Source organism: Panthera pardus, unplaced genomic scaffold (genome assembly GCF_024362965.1).
Source record: "Panthera pardus isolate Hobbes unplaced genomic scaffold, ASM2436296v1 HiC_scaffold_13, whole genome shotgun sequence".
Lineage (NCBI taxonomy): Eukaryota > Metazoa > Chordata > Mammalia > Carnivora > Felidae > Panthera > Panthera pardus.
The window spans coordinates 159,542,077-159,559,902 of NW_026526688.1; the positions used below are offsets into that span (position 1 = coordinate 159,542,077).

The window sequence follows — 17,826 nt, forward strand, 5'->3', positions numbered from 1 at the left end:
CATCAACACGGAGTTAAGACCTTCCACCAACAAAAAGATTACAGCTCACTGAAAGTTAAGATGATGTTTAGTATTTTTTAGTAATAAAGTATTTTAATTAAGATATGTACAGTATTTTTTATACATAAATGCTATTGTACAGTTAATATACTGTAGTGTAAACATAACTTTTCTAAGTACTGGGAAACTAAAAAACGTATTTGTCTCACTTTATTGCAATATTCACTTTATTGTGGTGGTGTGGAATGAAACCTGCAAAATCTCTGAGATGTGCTTGGACATCAACACAGCTTACTTTTTATATTAACATGACAGTTACTATTCTACTGCTTTCAATAATAAAGTTTTAAGAAACTCTTGCCCAAAAAGATGAAGTTGCAAATAACTTTTGTTATTGACCTGAAAGTATTCCACTGGTCTCATCAATTCTCAAAGGCTCCTTCAGAAATTCTTGCCTTGCTGTGTCTATCAATCTCTTTCCCAGTCCTAATTGAGCTCCAAACTCATAAATACCTCGCTACTGCTCTTTCCTTATTAGATTCAGTTAACATTCTATGAAGGTAGAGATCTCCCTTACCTTAGTAAGCTATAAACTCATCTTTGCTTTGTTCACAAGCTCTTTGGTAGTACTTTGAGGAGAAGCATTTGACAGTACTATTCTTACTACCATTTTATAAGAGAGGAAGTTGAGGCCCAAAGAGTTTAGTTAATTTATCCAAAGACAGAGAGCTAGTAAGTGGTAGTTCCAGGGTTTAAATCCTGCCATTCTTTTTCTAGAAAATACACTCCCAGCTACAAGTCTGTACTTCCTCTCCATATATTTGAAATCATACAATACAGTCACTTATTCTTTCTCTACCCATGGTCAGCCATGTGGTAATGATCCAAGAGAAGCCAGAATTCAAAATGGCTTCCTGAGCTAGGCTATGTTTTAAGCTTGCTGAAGCCAGGAATGTGGTGCCTTCAAACTATCTAAACCCTGATCCACCTCCACCTGCTTAAATTGTTACAAAAAAGAGGTGTGTTACCTGGGGTCTGTTATTGCTTTCCTTTGATGTCCACCTGCCTGAGCCACAGCCATTCCGGCCCTTTTTACACAGTGGCTGCCTGACCACCACCATCGTGTCCCTGGTATCCTGGGGTGACTTTGTTCCCTGCTTCGCACTGAAAACAAACTGCTTCTTTCTGCGCGCCCCCCGCCCCTTCACACAGCCACCGTTCTCTGTCCCCAGTCTTGTGCCTGCCCTGTCTTGCAATCCAGCCCACGATGCTCAACATCCTAGAAGTTCTAGCAGACCACGCCTTGGCAACAGAGAGCAGGCAGGCAGATGCATGCTGCTTTGGGTGGGGAAGTTTCCCATCTGGCAGCCCCTTCCAGATAGAAAAGAAGAACCAACACAAATTATGAAAGATTATGTGTCTTCAGGCTCTCTCTCTTTATGCTTGCGGTATGTCTCTGCTGCCAAGGGAGGTCATGGGGCAGGACTTCCTCAGATGGGTCCTTAGGAAGCAAAACCCTCTGGAAGGGGGACTGGGGAGTTAGGTAAGGTGGAAGGTTCAGCTTTATCAACAACCAGTATACTCCTTTGCCTCAATTCATGTAGGTTCTTACTGGCCAACTGGTTTAAAGGTCAGGTCTGCTGTGGGATGGCTATGGGTTATCACACAAGTTGAAAAAAGGGGCTTAAAACACCTAATTGAGGGAGAAATGTCTGCCAGATCATTTAGCAGACCAAAACCAAGGACATGCTCACGAACCTATGGAAATCAGTCTGCTGCAGTCAGAACCCCTTGCCCCTCCCCAACCCTTATTGGCATCAATCTGCTGCTCCACCAGCTTATTTATTGCCTGTTTCAGTTAACTATTGCTGAATAACAAACCAACTCAAAACTTACCCCAAATTAACCATTTTTCCCCTGACAATTCTGTAAATTAGCTGGGCACTTCTTCAGCTGGTCTTGCTGCAACTTTAGTGGGTGCACTCAGCAGAGGGTGAGCTGGAGGAGGGGCCCAAAGATGAGGTCTGAGAAGGCTGAACTTCTCCATGAGGTCTCTTAAAGAGGCTGTGTTTCTTCCCATGCAGCATTCCAAGAAGGCAGAGCAGAAGTCACAAGGCTTCTTGAGGCCTGGGCTCAGAAGTCATACAATGTCACTTTTGCCACATTCTCTCAGTCTAAGCAAGTCATGGGCCAGCTCAGACTCAAGGAGTGGGCAAGTAGAACTCCACCTCTGGATAGGGTTGTGTTTCACTGGGACTATAACTGGAATCACCAGAGGGAGTAAACTCCATTATCCAGAAAGACATGAGAAGTTTCTTAATACCCACTAATAATGATTAAGAAAACAAAACCTCCTTACTATGTACTGGATATGTACTTCACAAGAACCCAAGGAGATACATGTTACAGATGAATATTTCGCAGTGCTCCTGCTCCATGTGGAGAGGAAGAATTCCCCAGGAAAGAAATTCCTGCTTTTAGCCTTCAGCCACCCCTATTTCTTTCTACCTATGGGAGCAGTGACTCCTCTCCTATGCATCTGGGAGAAGGAATGCATTTCTTCTTTCTTGAGATCTCAGATCCATAGGCAGAGTGCATTCTATCTGCTCTGGGGATAGGTGTGCCCTGTGGAGTAGTCCTGCCAGGGGCTCAATTCAACTAAGGAGGATGGGTACATTAGCAAATCCATTTGGTTTACCAAAATCACATTCTCCAAACAGCTCTGTCCTTTGTAAATGAGTTATTTTGAACTCCAACTGCCTAGGTCTCTCAATTGTTTCCGAATTCAGGGAAGAAAAGGAGGGGTGTAATTTATCGGAAACTATACAATCCCAACCTTAAACACTATTAGCTCCTTGTCATTGAAAAGGTAATTTGTACAAGGTTGCATAGCTAATATTTGGTAAAACCTCATTCCAGGACGAGCCTCCTTGACCCCCTCTCTCCCTGACTGCAGAAAGCCATTTAACATTTATGTCACCATTTTCCTTCCTTCAACCAAATCCAGGTTAACAAGTCTTCAATATCTTCTTCCCACTTATTCTTCACATCTCCTGTGTCAAGCATTTGCAACCTAGAGGTCAAACGGAGGCATGCTGACCTTTGAAGATTCAAATAGATTTATCTTGAAACCCTCCTGTGCCATAGTGTGATGAAAGTCCTGAGTCTTTCCAATACCCCTGGGTTTGGGGTGAGAGCACCAGTTTATCTTGTAGACCTTAATTCACCATTTTGTACATGCTATTGCTTCACACTCTCCCTGGACATGGAGTACAGACATGTTGCCTTGATTTCCCCCTTAAACAACCCTAATACCAAACACCTGGGAGCAAACCAAACCTGACTGAAAGTACAGCGCTGGGGAAGTTTTGCATTGTCCAGGCTCCAAAAGCCTCTGCTAAGACCTGTAACTGTCCATTCTTGCTCCCATTCCACTTTGCACTTTATTATGTAAAGCTTCAAGCACATCTAATAGAAATGAGAACACTATAATGAACCCTCTGTTCCAATCACTTAGTTTGAACAATCAACTCACACTCTTACCCACTCTTTTGTTGGGATTATTTCAAAGCAAAGTCCAGATATCCCTTCATGCACAAATGTTTCAGCATGCTTCTCTACAGAACTGCTTTTGAAAGCATAACCCCCATATCAGTATCATCCTAAATATAATTAATAGCAATTCCTCAATAGCAGCAAATATCAAGTCAAGGTTCACACCTTCCCAGTTCCTCTTCTCTCACACACAACCTCCCACCTGGGGCTTCAATCACACCTAACAGTGACGACATGCATGTGTTAATCTTCAGCAGACAGATCTACTCACCTCAACACAGACCCATTTAAAGACTGCCTACCTGAACAAGGCTGACTGTCCTACTGGGCACAGTAGGCTCAAGGCTTACAGCTCACGGTATTTTCAGAAGATCACAAAATGTTGTAGTTTTAAGAGAGAAGGAAAAAATAAAGTTAGCAAAAATGTTTTTCAATATATAATGATAATATGTCCATCTTTATATGAACTCAGTCATAAAATGTAATTTTTCTTATTATTTTAAGGAAGAACCCAGAAAGGCAAAAATGTCTAGGATCCATGGAGGTCATAATACGGCCCCTATACCTGGTACCTCCTTTGAGGCATCTCAATGCCATCCTCTAATCTAAGTGTCCAGAACTGAACACATGCTTCTCTACTCTCTTCTTCTGGCCCTCTCGCAGTGAAGGTATACATTATGGAAATAAAGATTACCCAAATGAGGACACACCCAGGCCATTTATTTAGAGCTTGTTATTGGGAGTCAGCCATCATCACTTGCATTTGGCAGAGACTCAAAGGCAGAGGAGTCCTAAAGCTTTGCAGGGGCGGGGGGGAGCAGGGAGAGGTGTGGAGGAGGATTTAAGTATGCTCTGACTCAAGGCTGCTGGCACGTGGAAGTTGGAGATGACCTAACTAGAAACAGGGCACCCTATGTGACTGGCTTAGGGAATATATTTGTCTTTCTCCGGTTGGCCCTATGTTGGAAGTGGGGGCAAAAATAGGCACCAGTAAGGACCATTGACCAGATCCTGATCATTCTGTTCACTACAAAGGTTGTGGTTTAGATTCCTGACCTGGTTGCTACAAAGGTTGTGAGTCAGAGTTCTATTGTCATATTTGGACAGACTATTGTCCATCTGTATATTCAGACTCTTACTTCTATCTTGTTTCATAAGCTAGAAATCCAGGAATTATTGTAAATGATTCCCATTTCCCCTCACCATATACAACCCATCACCAAATCCTCAAATATCTCTGAAGTTTGCCACTTTTTTCCATCTCCACTATGGTACCACCAAACTATTTTCATCTTCCATCTGATCTACAAAATAGCTTCCTAACCTGGTCTACATACCTCTACTGTCTCCTCCCCAATTTATTTGTCAAAGACAGTTTCCTAAAAGGCAACCCTGATTATATTATCCCTACGCATAAATTACTTCAACTCCCATTGGCTTTAGGATAAAGACTAAAAGTCATCATGACCTCCAGGGCCCTTCTTGGTCTAGCTCCCATCCTTCTGCCTCTTCTTTCATCATACAACCCCAGTTTTTCCTCTCTGTTTGAGCCAAATTTTCTTTCAGTCCCCAACACACCTATCCACCTGCCACAGGGGATGTACTAGAAGGCTGTGGGTAGCTCCTGAATCAAAGGAATAGGTGAAGGGCCAGGGTGGCTCCAGGGACACAGGTGGTAGGAGCAAAATGAAGTCTCATCAGGGTACTGCTACTGGGAACTATCAGCTCCAACTATACCCCTGACCCCATGCAGCACTCTGCACAAGATCCAAAGCCCCAGAGGACAGTTCAGTGGGCTTGGCCAGTTTAGGTCACATGCTCATCCCTTGGCCAGGACACCTTAATACAAGTACCAGTAAAGCTTAACAATGAAGACAAAGTAATTTTCCAAAAGAAAATTGGGAGTTCTTACCAGAAGGAGGAGAAATCGATGCAGGATGGCCTCCAAATCAACAAATGCCACTAAACACATGCTCCCACTACCTGGACTGGCTTTCTATCTCCTCCTATTTGGTTAGTTAACCCTACTCAATTTGTAGATTCCAGCCCAATTGTCCCTTCATTAAAGAAGCCTTCTTTTGTCTTCCTAAGGGGAAACAAAGTTCTCTATTCTGTTATTTCATTGCATTATCATCTCTTCATCATAATACCTACTACTGCTGTAATTTTACATTTATTTGTGAATTTTTGAATTCTATCCCTCTCAGTTGGCTAAACAGTCCATGAGAGCAGAGCCCACAACTGTTTGGGTTAGTATGATTACCTCCAATGCCTGGCACAGTGCCTGGCAAAGCAAAGAAACTCAACAAACATTCATTCACTGTATGAATCAAGCCATAACTATGCCATCCCCCCTTACAGGGCAAAAGGAGCTAAATTTTAAATAATATTTTTCCAGTTCATGCTTTATTACATAATTTTCTTATTTAATCTTTATAAAAATGCAGCAGGAACCCATTTTACACAAAGAAACAGATACAGAGAGTTAGGGAATTTGTTCAAAATCACATACCTGGGTGCCTGGGTGGCTCAGTCGGTTAAGCGTCCGACTTCGGCTCAGGTCGTGAACCCAGGCAGTCCGTGGGTTCGAGCCCCGTGTCAGGCTCTGTGCTGACAGCTCAGAACCTGGAACCTGCTTCTGATTCTGTGTCTCCCTCTCTCTCTGACCCTCCCCCCATTCATGCTCTGTCTCTCTCTGTCTCAAAAATAAATAAATGTTAAAATAAAAAACAAAAAAACAAAATCACATACCTGGTAAATGATCCATGGGGGATACTAACCCAGATATGCCTGATTCAAAAACCCAAGTTCAAAACTACTATATGGTATTGCCTCTCCATAACACTAGTTATCTCCTTAACACAAAGCATTGGAGATAGAACTCAGGCATCTATAAAACTGGTTTTCAGATAAATTCATTTTCATGTAAATCTAGATATATATTAAAATTTAATTTCATTTGTAAAATACTTATCCATGGAGAGAATAAAACAATTAAATTTTAAAAACTCTGGGAAGATGAAATTTGACAGAGAATTACAATGCTTACCAAATACCTTGCTTTTTCTGTCATTCATGATAAATGACATAAATGAAGTAACAGAGATTGGTGCAGGTGTGATTATTTAAGGTAACCCATTCCCTAAATTTCATCTACAGATTATAAAAAGCATTTCAAGTTGTCTCAAAAAGCTTCACCATTTCAGTGTTATTTCTTGGGTAAGGAGGGGAGACTGGAAAAGCAACACAAAGAATTATTTCAATTCTCAGGACTTATTAGAGAAGGGACTGAGCAGAGATCAGCTGCTGGGGAACACAGATCTCTCCGGGAAAGGGAAAACAAACCCAGCAAATACAAGGAGGAGTGTTTCTACAGGTCAGTCAGAGCAATGAGACAGCCAAGATGCTTGTGAGGAGATACAGTAAGGATAAGGCAAGCTCTCATTTTCTCTTTTATTGCATGCTCAAGTCCCCAAACCGGCTAAAGACATGATTACAGGTAACAGCAGGAATTACTATCGATGGTCACAGTGGTGTTCTCTGGAGGTCTCACATGGTTTTTGAGGGGATGGGGAATACAAACTGACAGGATCAGAAATGGGAACTAAGTCACCTAATATGTTTTCTAGATACATAACTACAGTGCGACTGACGTGGCTTTCTGTGCTTAACGCATAAGAGGTTCTGCCAACTCGTGGATCCTCGGAGAACACTGTGTTTTCAGAGCAGCTGGCTTGACTTTAAAGACATTTGGATCATAATATATAATATGCACAGGAGACCTGAAATGGGGGAAAAAGAATGCAACCTGAAAAAAGATGAACAGAAAATGGAACTCACATTTCTCAACCATCCACTACGTGTTAGGCTCTATGATATTATGCATTTTTGATTTTCATAAGCACCCCACGAAACAGGTGTCATAACCCTCACTGTACAGGTAAGGACAAGAAGGCTCAGGGAACTTATAAAAATGACCTGTGGTCAAATCCAGATTCATGTATCTATCAGATTCCAAAGCCTTTGCTCTTTCCACAGAAAGTTAATTCTGGAAATTTTTCAGTAACTTGCCAATGTTAAAACCAGCCCAACAGTTCTCTGGTGAACTTGAAGAAATCAAACTTTTGAAGTTTCCACCCTCAGCACCTTACCACCAAATAATAACTTTGCCACTTGGGTAAATCCTGAGGACTTGATCTTACTCTTCCCTTTCCTTTGCCAATGAACAGAAAATGAGCTTCATTTCATTGTTGTTGGAATTTATTTCTTTTAAGGCAAAACACTTGATAAATATTTAAAAATATTTTATTATGTAAGAATTAACATATTTCCTGTTCCCTAAGCTGAAGACTTCTATGACTTTTTCAGTTTCTCCTAGGTTTTCCTGATGATGCTTAAAAAGGGGTGTCAGGTATTATCTCATGAAGGAAACAAAATGAACTGAGGTTCAGGCAAATTAAGAAATCTTCTAGGAAGTAAATAAGAATTAGACGCAATTTCTTCTTTATTAAATGTATTTTCTTATCTATTTCAAATAGGTCGCATGATGCAAAACATGGAAAAATATAAAAGCCTATTTAGTAAAAAATAAATCTTTGTCCTATCCCATTTACCTTGGGACCCCACAAGTAACCATTGTTACTAGCTTCTTGCATACTTTTCTGAGATGTCATAGGCACCTGCAAGCCAATACATGGCATATGTGTATTTTCTTACACAAACTGTAACATATTTCGTGCTCTGTTCTGTAACTTGCTTCACTTAACAATATGTTAGATAAATAATCCCATATCCATACTTACAGAGTTGTTTCCTAGATCTAAATTTCAATACTAGTCCACTAACCCTTTAACTGTTGCCTTAGATTTGTGGTAAAACCACAGATTTGTCACAATTAATGTAACAAGTGAGATGTTTTTGAAAATTTCCTATGTTCTTACAATTCTTTTATTGGTCTTATTAGGTCAATTTTTCCCTCTCCCTAGCACCCCCAGCCTTCCTGCCCGATCTTAGTTTTTTTAAAATGACATACCTTGTATTTGGATTAGCTAGTTCTTGAATTCTGGGAGATATTTTGTAATGGATAGCAGCATAAGATACTGGCCAACGGGCATCACGGACAGGTAGATAATCGTGATGAAGAGGCTTGGCCTCAGCTAGAGCTATTATTCGGGGGCTAGGTTTGGTTAGCAAGGCAGCACGGGATATCTGTAGTAGAAGCAAAAAGATGCAAAAATAGATTTCAATTTTCACATCTCCCTCTCTTTACAGCTATGCCCCGAACTGAGTCACCATCAGATACAGGTTCTCTCCTGGATTATAGCAGCAGACTCCTTCCTGGTCTCCCTGCTTCCATTCTTGCTCTGTATGATCTAGCCTTTTCTACCAATTACTGAGGGAGAGAATGAGCATTTTAATGAGTGCATTTCATGGGCCACACAGTGTTCTAAGTAGGGCACCTATATTATTCCCACTCAATCATCATAACAACCCCATGAGATACATACTTTCTAAAGCCCCACTCAGATTATGTCACTCTCAGGGTTTAACACCTTCCAGTGGTTTCCCATTTTGCTATGAATAACATTTAGACTCCTTACTGTGGCCTCGAAGGCCCTATGTGATCTGGCTGCTATCCCTATTCCTCTGACCTCATCTCCTTCCTCTCCCCACCTTGATCACAGTGACCTTTGTTACATGAGGCCCCTCTGGCCCAGCTCTTTCCACGTTGGGATTTTTGCACCTGCCAGTTCTTCTACTTGAAATCCTCCTTCCTCAATCTTGTCATGGCTGCTTCTTCATCATTCAAGCTTCTAGATTAAAACATCATGTTCTCAAGGACATCTTCCCTCACCATCCAAGATACATGAACCTTTCTAATAACTCTCCTCTACAGTACACTTATTTAATCTTCTTTATAGCACTTACTAACACCTGACTTAGCTCTCTTATCTCTTTGTTGGTATATTCGTTGTCTGTGTCTCCCCATTAGAATATAAGCTTCTTGAATGTTTGCCAAAAGCTAGAATAAGTACACAACTAGTGCTGAATATGTGTTGATTGACAGATGGATCTACTCCTTCTGGTCTTACTTTGAAACTGCATCTGCCAGGTTGCCTTTCTGTTATGTTGCTTAATTGGTAAAACTGGGAGGATGACATATAGCTCCTATTCTCTCTCTTATGTGCTCATTAAAAAGAATTAGGATGGACAACAAACACCACTCAATTGCCCTGAAAGGACTGTGTTGCACTGGTATAGACTTATTTTGGGTTCTAAAAGTATGATATCTGTAGGGGCATCACTTTTTAAAAATATTTTTTATAAACTCCCAAACAATCCTAGCAACTGAAGAAAGTTACCTGTAACTCCCATTTTATATACCAAAAGAACTGAAAGTAAAGTGATTTGCCCAAGGGTCACAAGGAAGTCATGTCAGCAAACTCAAGATGCTTGTCTGAGGGGTTTTGATTTCTAGACTAGATTTCTTTCCTAATAGAATTCCATATCAAATCCTCAGGTTCTTAGAGAATAAAATGTATCCAACCTCCTTGGCAACATGATTTAAATATTTATTGAAAACTCAACTGAAATTGGACACCAAGTTGCCACTACAATGAATGGAGGGGAGTGTCAAGGAGGAGGAGGGAGGGAAGCCACTGAATGTGCCAGCCTCTGTTCCGAGCACCATGCCTTATCTATTATTTCAAGTCACATCACCCTCCAAGTAGGAACTGTTAACTTTATTTAAAAAAATTTTTTTACTAAATTTTTTTCTAAATGTTTATTCATTTTTTGAGAGAGCAAGAGTGAGCAAACAGGGGAGGGACAGAGAGAGAGGGAGACACAGAATCCAAAGCAGGCTCCAGACTTTGAGCTGTCGGCACAGAGCCCCCATGTGGGGCTCGAACCCACGAACTGCGAGATCATAACCTGAGCCGAAGTTGCAGGCTTAACCGACTGAGCCACCCAGGCGCACCAGAACTGTTAACTTTATAATCTCCTTGCCCGCCTGGTTCCACCCAACTTCAAGGTCATCTCAAATTTAAGACTTTGGTATGTGCTCTTCCCTTTACTAGAATATTCTCCTCTCAGACCTTCACTTAGCTGACTCATTCAAGTTTCAGATCAAATATCCCTTCCTTCGAGGAGCTTTCCCTGACTACCATATGCAAAGTAGCGTATTCTCCACTCTCACCCAAAGTCAATCATTTCCTATTTTATTGTCTTCATAGCACTTATCACTACCTGACATTATCTTATCTGTTTATTTTTTGTCTCCCTCCATCTTGTTCACTGGGAATGATGGCTGGCACACAGTAGGCATTCAAATACTTGAATGAATAAATAAGGCTCAGGAACACTGCCACAATATCAAAGAGCTAGTAGTAGTGTTGAGGCTAGAATTTGAACCCAGTTCTTACTGATTCCAAAGCCCATGCTCTTCGTCCTCTTTCCCCAGCCTCTCCACATATCTTGCAGCTAGGTCTTCCTTCATGCCAGAATCTTGAAAGATTCTCTTTCCCAATGACTTTGGCCTATGCTCTGTAGTGGCAAAGTAGTACCCTAGGAACAACCAGAAAGTGAGGTGAAGGATGCCAAGGAAGTGGTGGCTTACAGGACGGATGGGCATTTCACATCTTTCTCTTTCAAAGCACAGACCCTCTATCTTGATCCTTGGATGGGCAAGGTCTATAATTCTTGGAGTTGCAACAGCACTCAGGGCAGAAGCTGCAATCTTGGTTTCAATCTAGGGGAAAAAAATAAAATAGTGTCTGTAAGTATCAAATAATAAACATGGTACAAAGTACATCTGGCCTCTGAACCAGACTTCTCAGCAAATCCAGCAGAAAGGATAAGAGTCTTGTAGTAACTCATGACCACAGATGAAATTATCAATTTCCATTTTTTTCAAAGTAGGTTGTATGAATTCCAACCCAGATTTTCAGGAACTTGCTGTTAAACTAAAGATGGGGAGGGAATGGCAACATTACATGGTAACTAAGAGATAAATGGTAACGCTGATTTGTGGAATGATAAACTCAGCCAAGAGGGAAGGCTCAGGCCTACCATGTAACAATACTGTAAGAGGGAGAGCTGTGCTTTGTTCTTAACTATTTTCTTAAGCTTATTTATTTATTTTTTGAGAGAGACAGAGAGAGCGAGCAGGGGAGGGGCAGAGAGAAAGAGGGAGAGAGAGAATCCCAAGCAGGCTTTGCACTGTCAGCATGGAGCCCAAGGCAGGGCTCAAACTCACAAACCATGAGATCATGACCTGAGCCGAAACCAAGAGTTGGACGCTCAACTGACTAAGCCACCCAGGAGCCCCTGTTCTTAACTTATTTTTGGCCTTTGGAAATTGGGACTCACATTATCACAAATTCCCATACTTAAAGTGAATTCAAGGGGCTCTCTTCTAATTGGAACAGATAAGAAAAAGAAACCAAAGCCAAGAAGAAGAAAGGCAGAACCACATTCTCCATACACAATGCTGAGCTAGTCCCCCAAGTCATTCCTCACTATCTTAATTATGGAAATGTGTTCAAATTATATGGTCTTCTATTTTAATTACTAGTATTCAAACTCAAAACTTACCACAAGACTTTAAGAGGAATATAGTCAATAAAAATAGGGTTTTAACTGTGAGCAGAAAAATAATAAACAAGATATGTTCCAAATCCCTTTTTGTGTTAAGACGTTTATGATACTAATGCTGACAGTGTTTTACATGTACTCACTCATTTTTTATCTCACCTGGTATATAATTTTTATTTGTATTTCACTTATGGGGAAACTAAAGTTCTATATGAAGTTCAGCAATTTATTTGAGCTTATATAGTGAATAAGTTGCAAAGTTGGGAGTGAAACCTAAGGTCCTATCTGTCTGTACAACTCCATGATAAGAGTATTTTTCTTGGGTTTTTCCACTCTTCCTCTGGTATCTCTCAATACCTTATTTATTCTCTTTTATGAGTATCAAATAATCTTAATTATTTACCTATAGGTCTATGGTTTCTTCTAAATTGAAATTTACTTTAAGGAAAGGAACTGTTTTATTATTCTTATTGTGTCTTACATAATATAATTAAGAAATATTTGTTTAATGAATTGGATTAACAAGTGATCATTTTATTTCCTTTTTAATTGTAAGCCTTAACTGAAAGCAGTGGCTGTCATATATTTCTCTGATTTTTCCAGAACCTGATAGGAGGCAAAGTTTTATTCATTGTAAATGATTAATTAGCCCTTCATGGAATTGTACAGACACTGAGCCTGGATTGCTTCAATGGTAAATTCTATCAAATACTTAAGACAAAAAAAATAATATAAGTGATGTACAAACCTACAGAGAATACAGATGCTAAGCCCAGATTGCTTAGACGGTAAATTTCTTTCAAATATTTAAGAAGAAATAATATAAATCTTATATAAACCTACAAAGAATAAGAAATACTACTAACCTATGGTGATAGAAATTTGGAAGTGGTTGACTCTAGGGCAGGGGGTAGAGTGGAATTGACTAGAAATAGTCAGGAGGAAACTTTTTGGGATAATGTTTTATATCTTGATTGAGGTGATTATTGAATGGATATATACATTTGTTAAAATCTTATTAAACTATACACTTAAGATCTATGCATTTTATGTAAATTATAACTCCAAAATTGCAAAATATATAATATATGCTGGAAAAAATAATATATATATATATATATATATATATATATATATATATATATATGTATGTATATATATGTGTGTGTGTGTGTATATATATAGCAATATTATATTATATTATATATATACATATATATAATGAAGAGTATCTATAATATGTAAAGAACTGTTATGAATCAATACAAAATGTGCAGACCACTAGAAAAATAAAAAGCCATGAATAGACAAATTTACAAAAGAAAAATACATAGTTAAATAAATGTTGAGAATTACTGAATTTGTTAATAATCAAAGAAATGAAAGTGTTTATTAATGAGATAGTATTTTTATTATAAAACTAATATTTCGTAAAATAATATCTAATGTTGGCAAGAATGCACTGCAAAAGTCAGCCCAAATAATGCAACTGGCTATGTAAATCAAAATCACTTTTGTTGGAACACATTTTGGAATAATATATAAATCACCTCAAAAATGTTCATACCCTTGATCTGGTAACTTTACTTCTCAAATTTTTGTTCTCAGAAAATAATCAGATTGAGAATAATGGTGGGGAGACATGTTGATAGAATGACTTCATAAATTAGGACAACAAGTCAGACAAAGTCATGTGAGGTATCCAGAGTACATGTGTTTAATACTCAAAGATATCTGCTAAATATAAAATAGGAGTCTTCAAAGCCAAAATCTCTCAAGAGTCAAAGATTTTAAAAATCTAAACAGTTTGATTAGTCTTAAGTAGGAGCTGCAGACATCTGCAAGTAGAGAGAGAATGATGGATATGCACTAAGTGAGCTATGAAACCCACTCTTTTTAAGTTTGTAGTGACAAAGTTACCATAAAAAAGAGACTCAGTAACACATTCATAGAAGGGAAAAAAGATTTTTTACAGTTCATCCATCCAAAGTCTCTGGTGGCAAGTAATCTCAGGTACCTGTGACAGTAACTTGGCTTCCTTTGTGGGCATGTGTATTTTTTTCTTAAGTTTTTTATCTTGAGAGAGTGTGTGTGTGTGTATGAGAACACACATGTGAGCAGGAGAGGGGTAGGGAGGGAGAGAGAGGGAGAGAATCCCAAGCAGAGCCCACACTGTTGGCATGAAGCCTGATATGGGGCTCCAACTCAGGAACCATGAGATCATGAGCTGAGCTGCAGTCTAATGCTTAACCAACTGAGCCACCCAGGTGCCCTATTGGGCATGTGTATTTTTAAACTCTGGGAAGGTTCAGCATTAACTGCAAAAAAGCTAAGAGACACAAAATCATAGAATTAATAATACCTGGTACTAAGAATAAGTATGCGCTAGAATTGTTAACATTTGGACATGGACTATGGAGTGGATACAATATTTATCAATTAAACTTCCTCATTTTGATAACAGTCCAGTGGTTACATAAGATGATGTCCTTGTTCTTGGGAAATACACACTGAAGTATTTAGGAAAATGACTATATGATATCTGTAACTCTCAAAAATGATTCAGGGAAATAACTAAATACACACACACACACACACCCCACATGGAGGAGACAGAATGATTAAGCAAATGGAATAAAATGTTAATTCTTGCAACTTTTCAGTAAATTAAAATTATTATAGAAACAAAAACTATGTGTATATTATTAAAATTAAAAAGCATGTACATGGGGGTTCCTGGCTAGTTCAGTTGGTGGAGCATGTGAGTCTTGATCTTGGGGTCATGAGTTCAAGTCTCACACTGGGCATAGAGCTTACAAAACAAAAAACCAAAAACAAACAAAAAAAAACAAAAAACAAAAAACAAAACCATGTGCATGTTTAAGAGAATTTGGCCTTTGAGAGTGATCACCTTACAACTGCAACTTGAAGCATATATGTGAGTTATAACATTAGATTGAAATCTTAAGTTTATGTCATTCTTACAACATTGAAAACTTTAAGTTCACCATATTTATAAGTTTAATGTAGATTTTTAAATAGTTATTTAATATTTGAGATTTTGTTCGTTAATGTAGATGGCTGAAGTAAAAGGCTTACAAAATAAATCAAATTTAATATATTAATAAATATGATTTAAGTTATTTGGAGGCATTTGATTAAGTTTAGAAACCAAATCAAACATTATTCAGGACTCTTAAAAGTTATTGTTAAACTTCTGGAATTATAAACAGAGTAATAAAACTTATGCATTAAATTTAAAAGCCTGAGAAAGAAAAAAGATTTTTTTACTGTTTATTTATTTTTGAGAGAGCGAGAGACAGAGAGACAGAGTGTGAGTGGGGAAGGGGCAGAGGGAGAGGGAGACACAGAATCCAAAGCAGGCTCCTGCCTCTAAGCTGTCAGCACAGACCCTGATGCAGGGCTTGAACTCAGGAACCATGAGATTATGACCTGAGCTAGAGTCAGATGCTCAACCTACTGAGCCACTCGGTCATCCCAAAAGAAATAGATTTTTAACTTCCAAGTTTTAAAAATTGACTACTAATTATTTAAATCAAGAACATACCTCTGAACAGTCTTTTCTATATACAAAAACCATGCTCAAGGATACCAAAAGACTCACATCACTGGATTTGCAGGTTCTTTTCTTAAGTGGCTATAAATTCTTTGAAATTATTCTTCTCTCACTGAGAGCTGGGGTTTGTGTCCCTGACCCCTTGAATCTGGCCAGACTTGTAACTCCATAAATCAAAAGAATGACTGTAGTGACATTATGTGACTACCAAGGCCAACTCAAAAAAAATCATGCAGTTCTTTTTTTTTTTTTTTTTTAAATTTTTTTAACATTTATTTATTTTTGAGACAGAGAGAGACAGAGCATGAACGGGGGAGGGTCAGAGAGAGAGGGAGACACAGAATCCGAAACAGGCTCCAGGCTCTGAGCTGTCAGCACAGAGCCCGACGCGGGGCCCAAACTCACGGACCGTGAGATCATGACCTGAGCCGAAGTCGGACGCCCAACCGACCGAGCCACCCAGGTGCCCCAAAAAATCATGCAGTTCTACCTGGTTCTTTTGGTATGCTCACCCTTGAAACATTCCATTTTAGAATATTCCTTATCAGAATACAGTTGCTATGCTGAGAGAAGTCTAAGCTATACGGAGAGGCCACAAGAAGGTGCTCCTGTGGATATTACCAACTGAGTCTAGCATTTAAGTCATATCAGCCGAGGTACCACACACAGATGTTGTTATGGACTGACTGTTTATGTCCCTCTCAAATTCATATGTTGAAGTCCTAGTCCCCAATGGGTTAATATTGGGAGGTGGGGCCTTTGGGAGGTAATTATGTTTAGATGAAGTCATGAGGTTAGAACCCTCATAATGGGATTGGTGTCCTTATAAGAAGAGAGATAAGAACTCCTCTTTGCACACAAAAAGAAGTCATGTGAGTACACAGCAAGATGGAGGCTGTCTACAAACCAAGAAGAGGACCTTCAGCAAGAAGAGAATCTGCTACACCTTGATCGTGGAGTTCTCTGTCTCCAGAACTGTGAGAAATAAATGTCTTTTAAGCCATTCAGTCTATGGTATTTTGTTATAGCAGCCCAAGCTGATTAAGACAAGTATAAAGGAACTTTCAGCCCCCTACCATTTCAGACACCCAAGCCACTAGAGATATACTAGCTGAGGGATTTCTAATTCATAAAATGCTTGAGTGTAATAAAATACTTATTGTTTTACACTACTAAGTTTGGGGGTGCTTTGGTATGAAGCAACAAATAACCAAATCCCAACTTTAAGAATTGGTTCTCTGTATTGGTTCTAGATTATTTGGAATTTGTTTTTTGAGTATTTGGATTTAAAGTTATTCATGATTCTGTTGCCAGAAGTTAAAAAAAAAAATCCTGGTAGTCCATAGCATGCAGTGGCAAAACAGAAAGCAAGACTTCGGGTGACCGAGCAGCTGCTACCAGAAAATAAAGAAGTATAGTGGGATTATCTGGTTGTTTCTAAGTACACTGGAGAAAGTGTGTTAAGAAATGACTGGCTCAGGCTTTTAAGCTCCCACCTTAAGGTCTGGGTAAAGGACCAGAAAGTTTCTGTGACTTCCATAAAAGAAATCCTTATAGTCTATGGTCACAGGGCTGAAAATTCTGAAAACCAAACTCGAAATCTAATTCTGGGAGTGGGTGAATTATAGTGCAAATTGAATTACCAAATTTGTCTGGTCTCCTATGTTCAGGTTAAAGCAATGATTGAGAAGGAGTAGGACCTTGAAAATTGGAATGGGAATATATGAGCAGATTCCAATGAAGATGGGGACCCCTAAATACGGCTGAGCCTTTCTTATGAATACAATCAGCCCTTTCTCTCCTGCCTGAGGAGGTCAGATTCCCCCTGCCTGAAGAACTTGTATTGGGTTGCCCTGAAGTAGATACTTTCCAAGTAACTGCTGGCCTACACTTACTATCTCTCATTGCTTCTGGGTGTATTAACAAGACCCAAGTTCCAACTGCCTAAACAGCCTTCCATAGACTTCTCTATCAGCTTCCACAATTGCTTAAATTCTGCATAGCTGTTCTGCTTCTCTGATTAAATCTTGGCTGATAAATTAGGCATAGAGATAGTAAGAAAAGTTCATTTGATGAGAGGGAAACATAAACAGGGGAAA

At 39.2% G+C, this 17,826-nt stretch overlaps 1 protein-coding gene across 4 annotated transcripts in view; it reads right to left on the reverse strand.

Moving 5' to 3' along the window:
• Positions 1-6,994: 6,994 nt before the first annotated feature.
• Positions 6,995-17,826, reverse strand: part of THEGL (theg spermatid protein like) — a 55,479-nt gene continuing 44,647 nt past the window's right edge. For 3 of the 4 annotated variants that reach the window (XM_019469171.2, XM_019469161.2, XM_019469145.2), the window contains 3 exons: positions 11,174-11,305; positions 8,588-8,763; positions 6,995-7,337 (listed from right to left, as the gene is read on the reverse strand). In XM_019469171.2, the coding sequence (XP_019324716.2) occupies positions 7,223-7,337; positions 8,588-8,763; positions 11,174-11,305 (423 nt within the window). In that variant the 3' untranslated portion in view covers positions 6,995-7,222. Of the gene's footprint in view, positions 7,364-8,587; positions 8,764-11,173; positions 11,306-17,826 lie in introns of all 4 variants that reach the window. The other variant, XM_019469151.2, reaches the window with a different exon arrangement.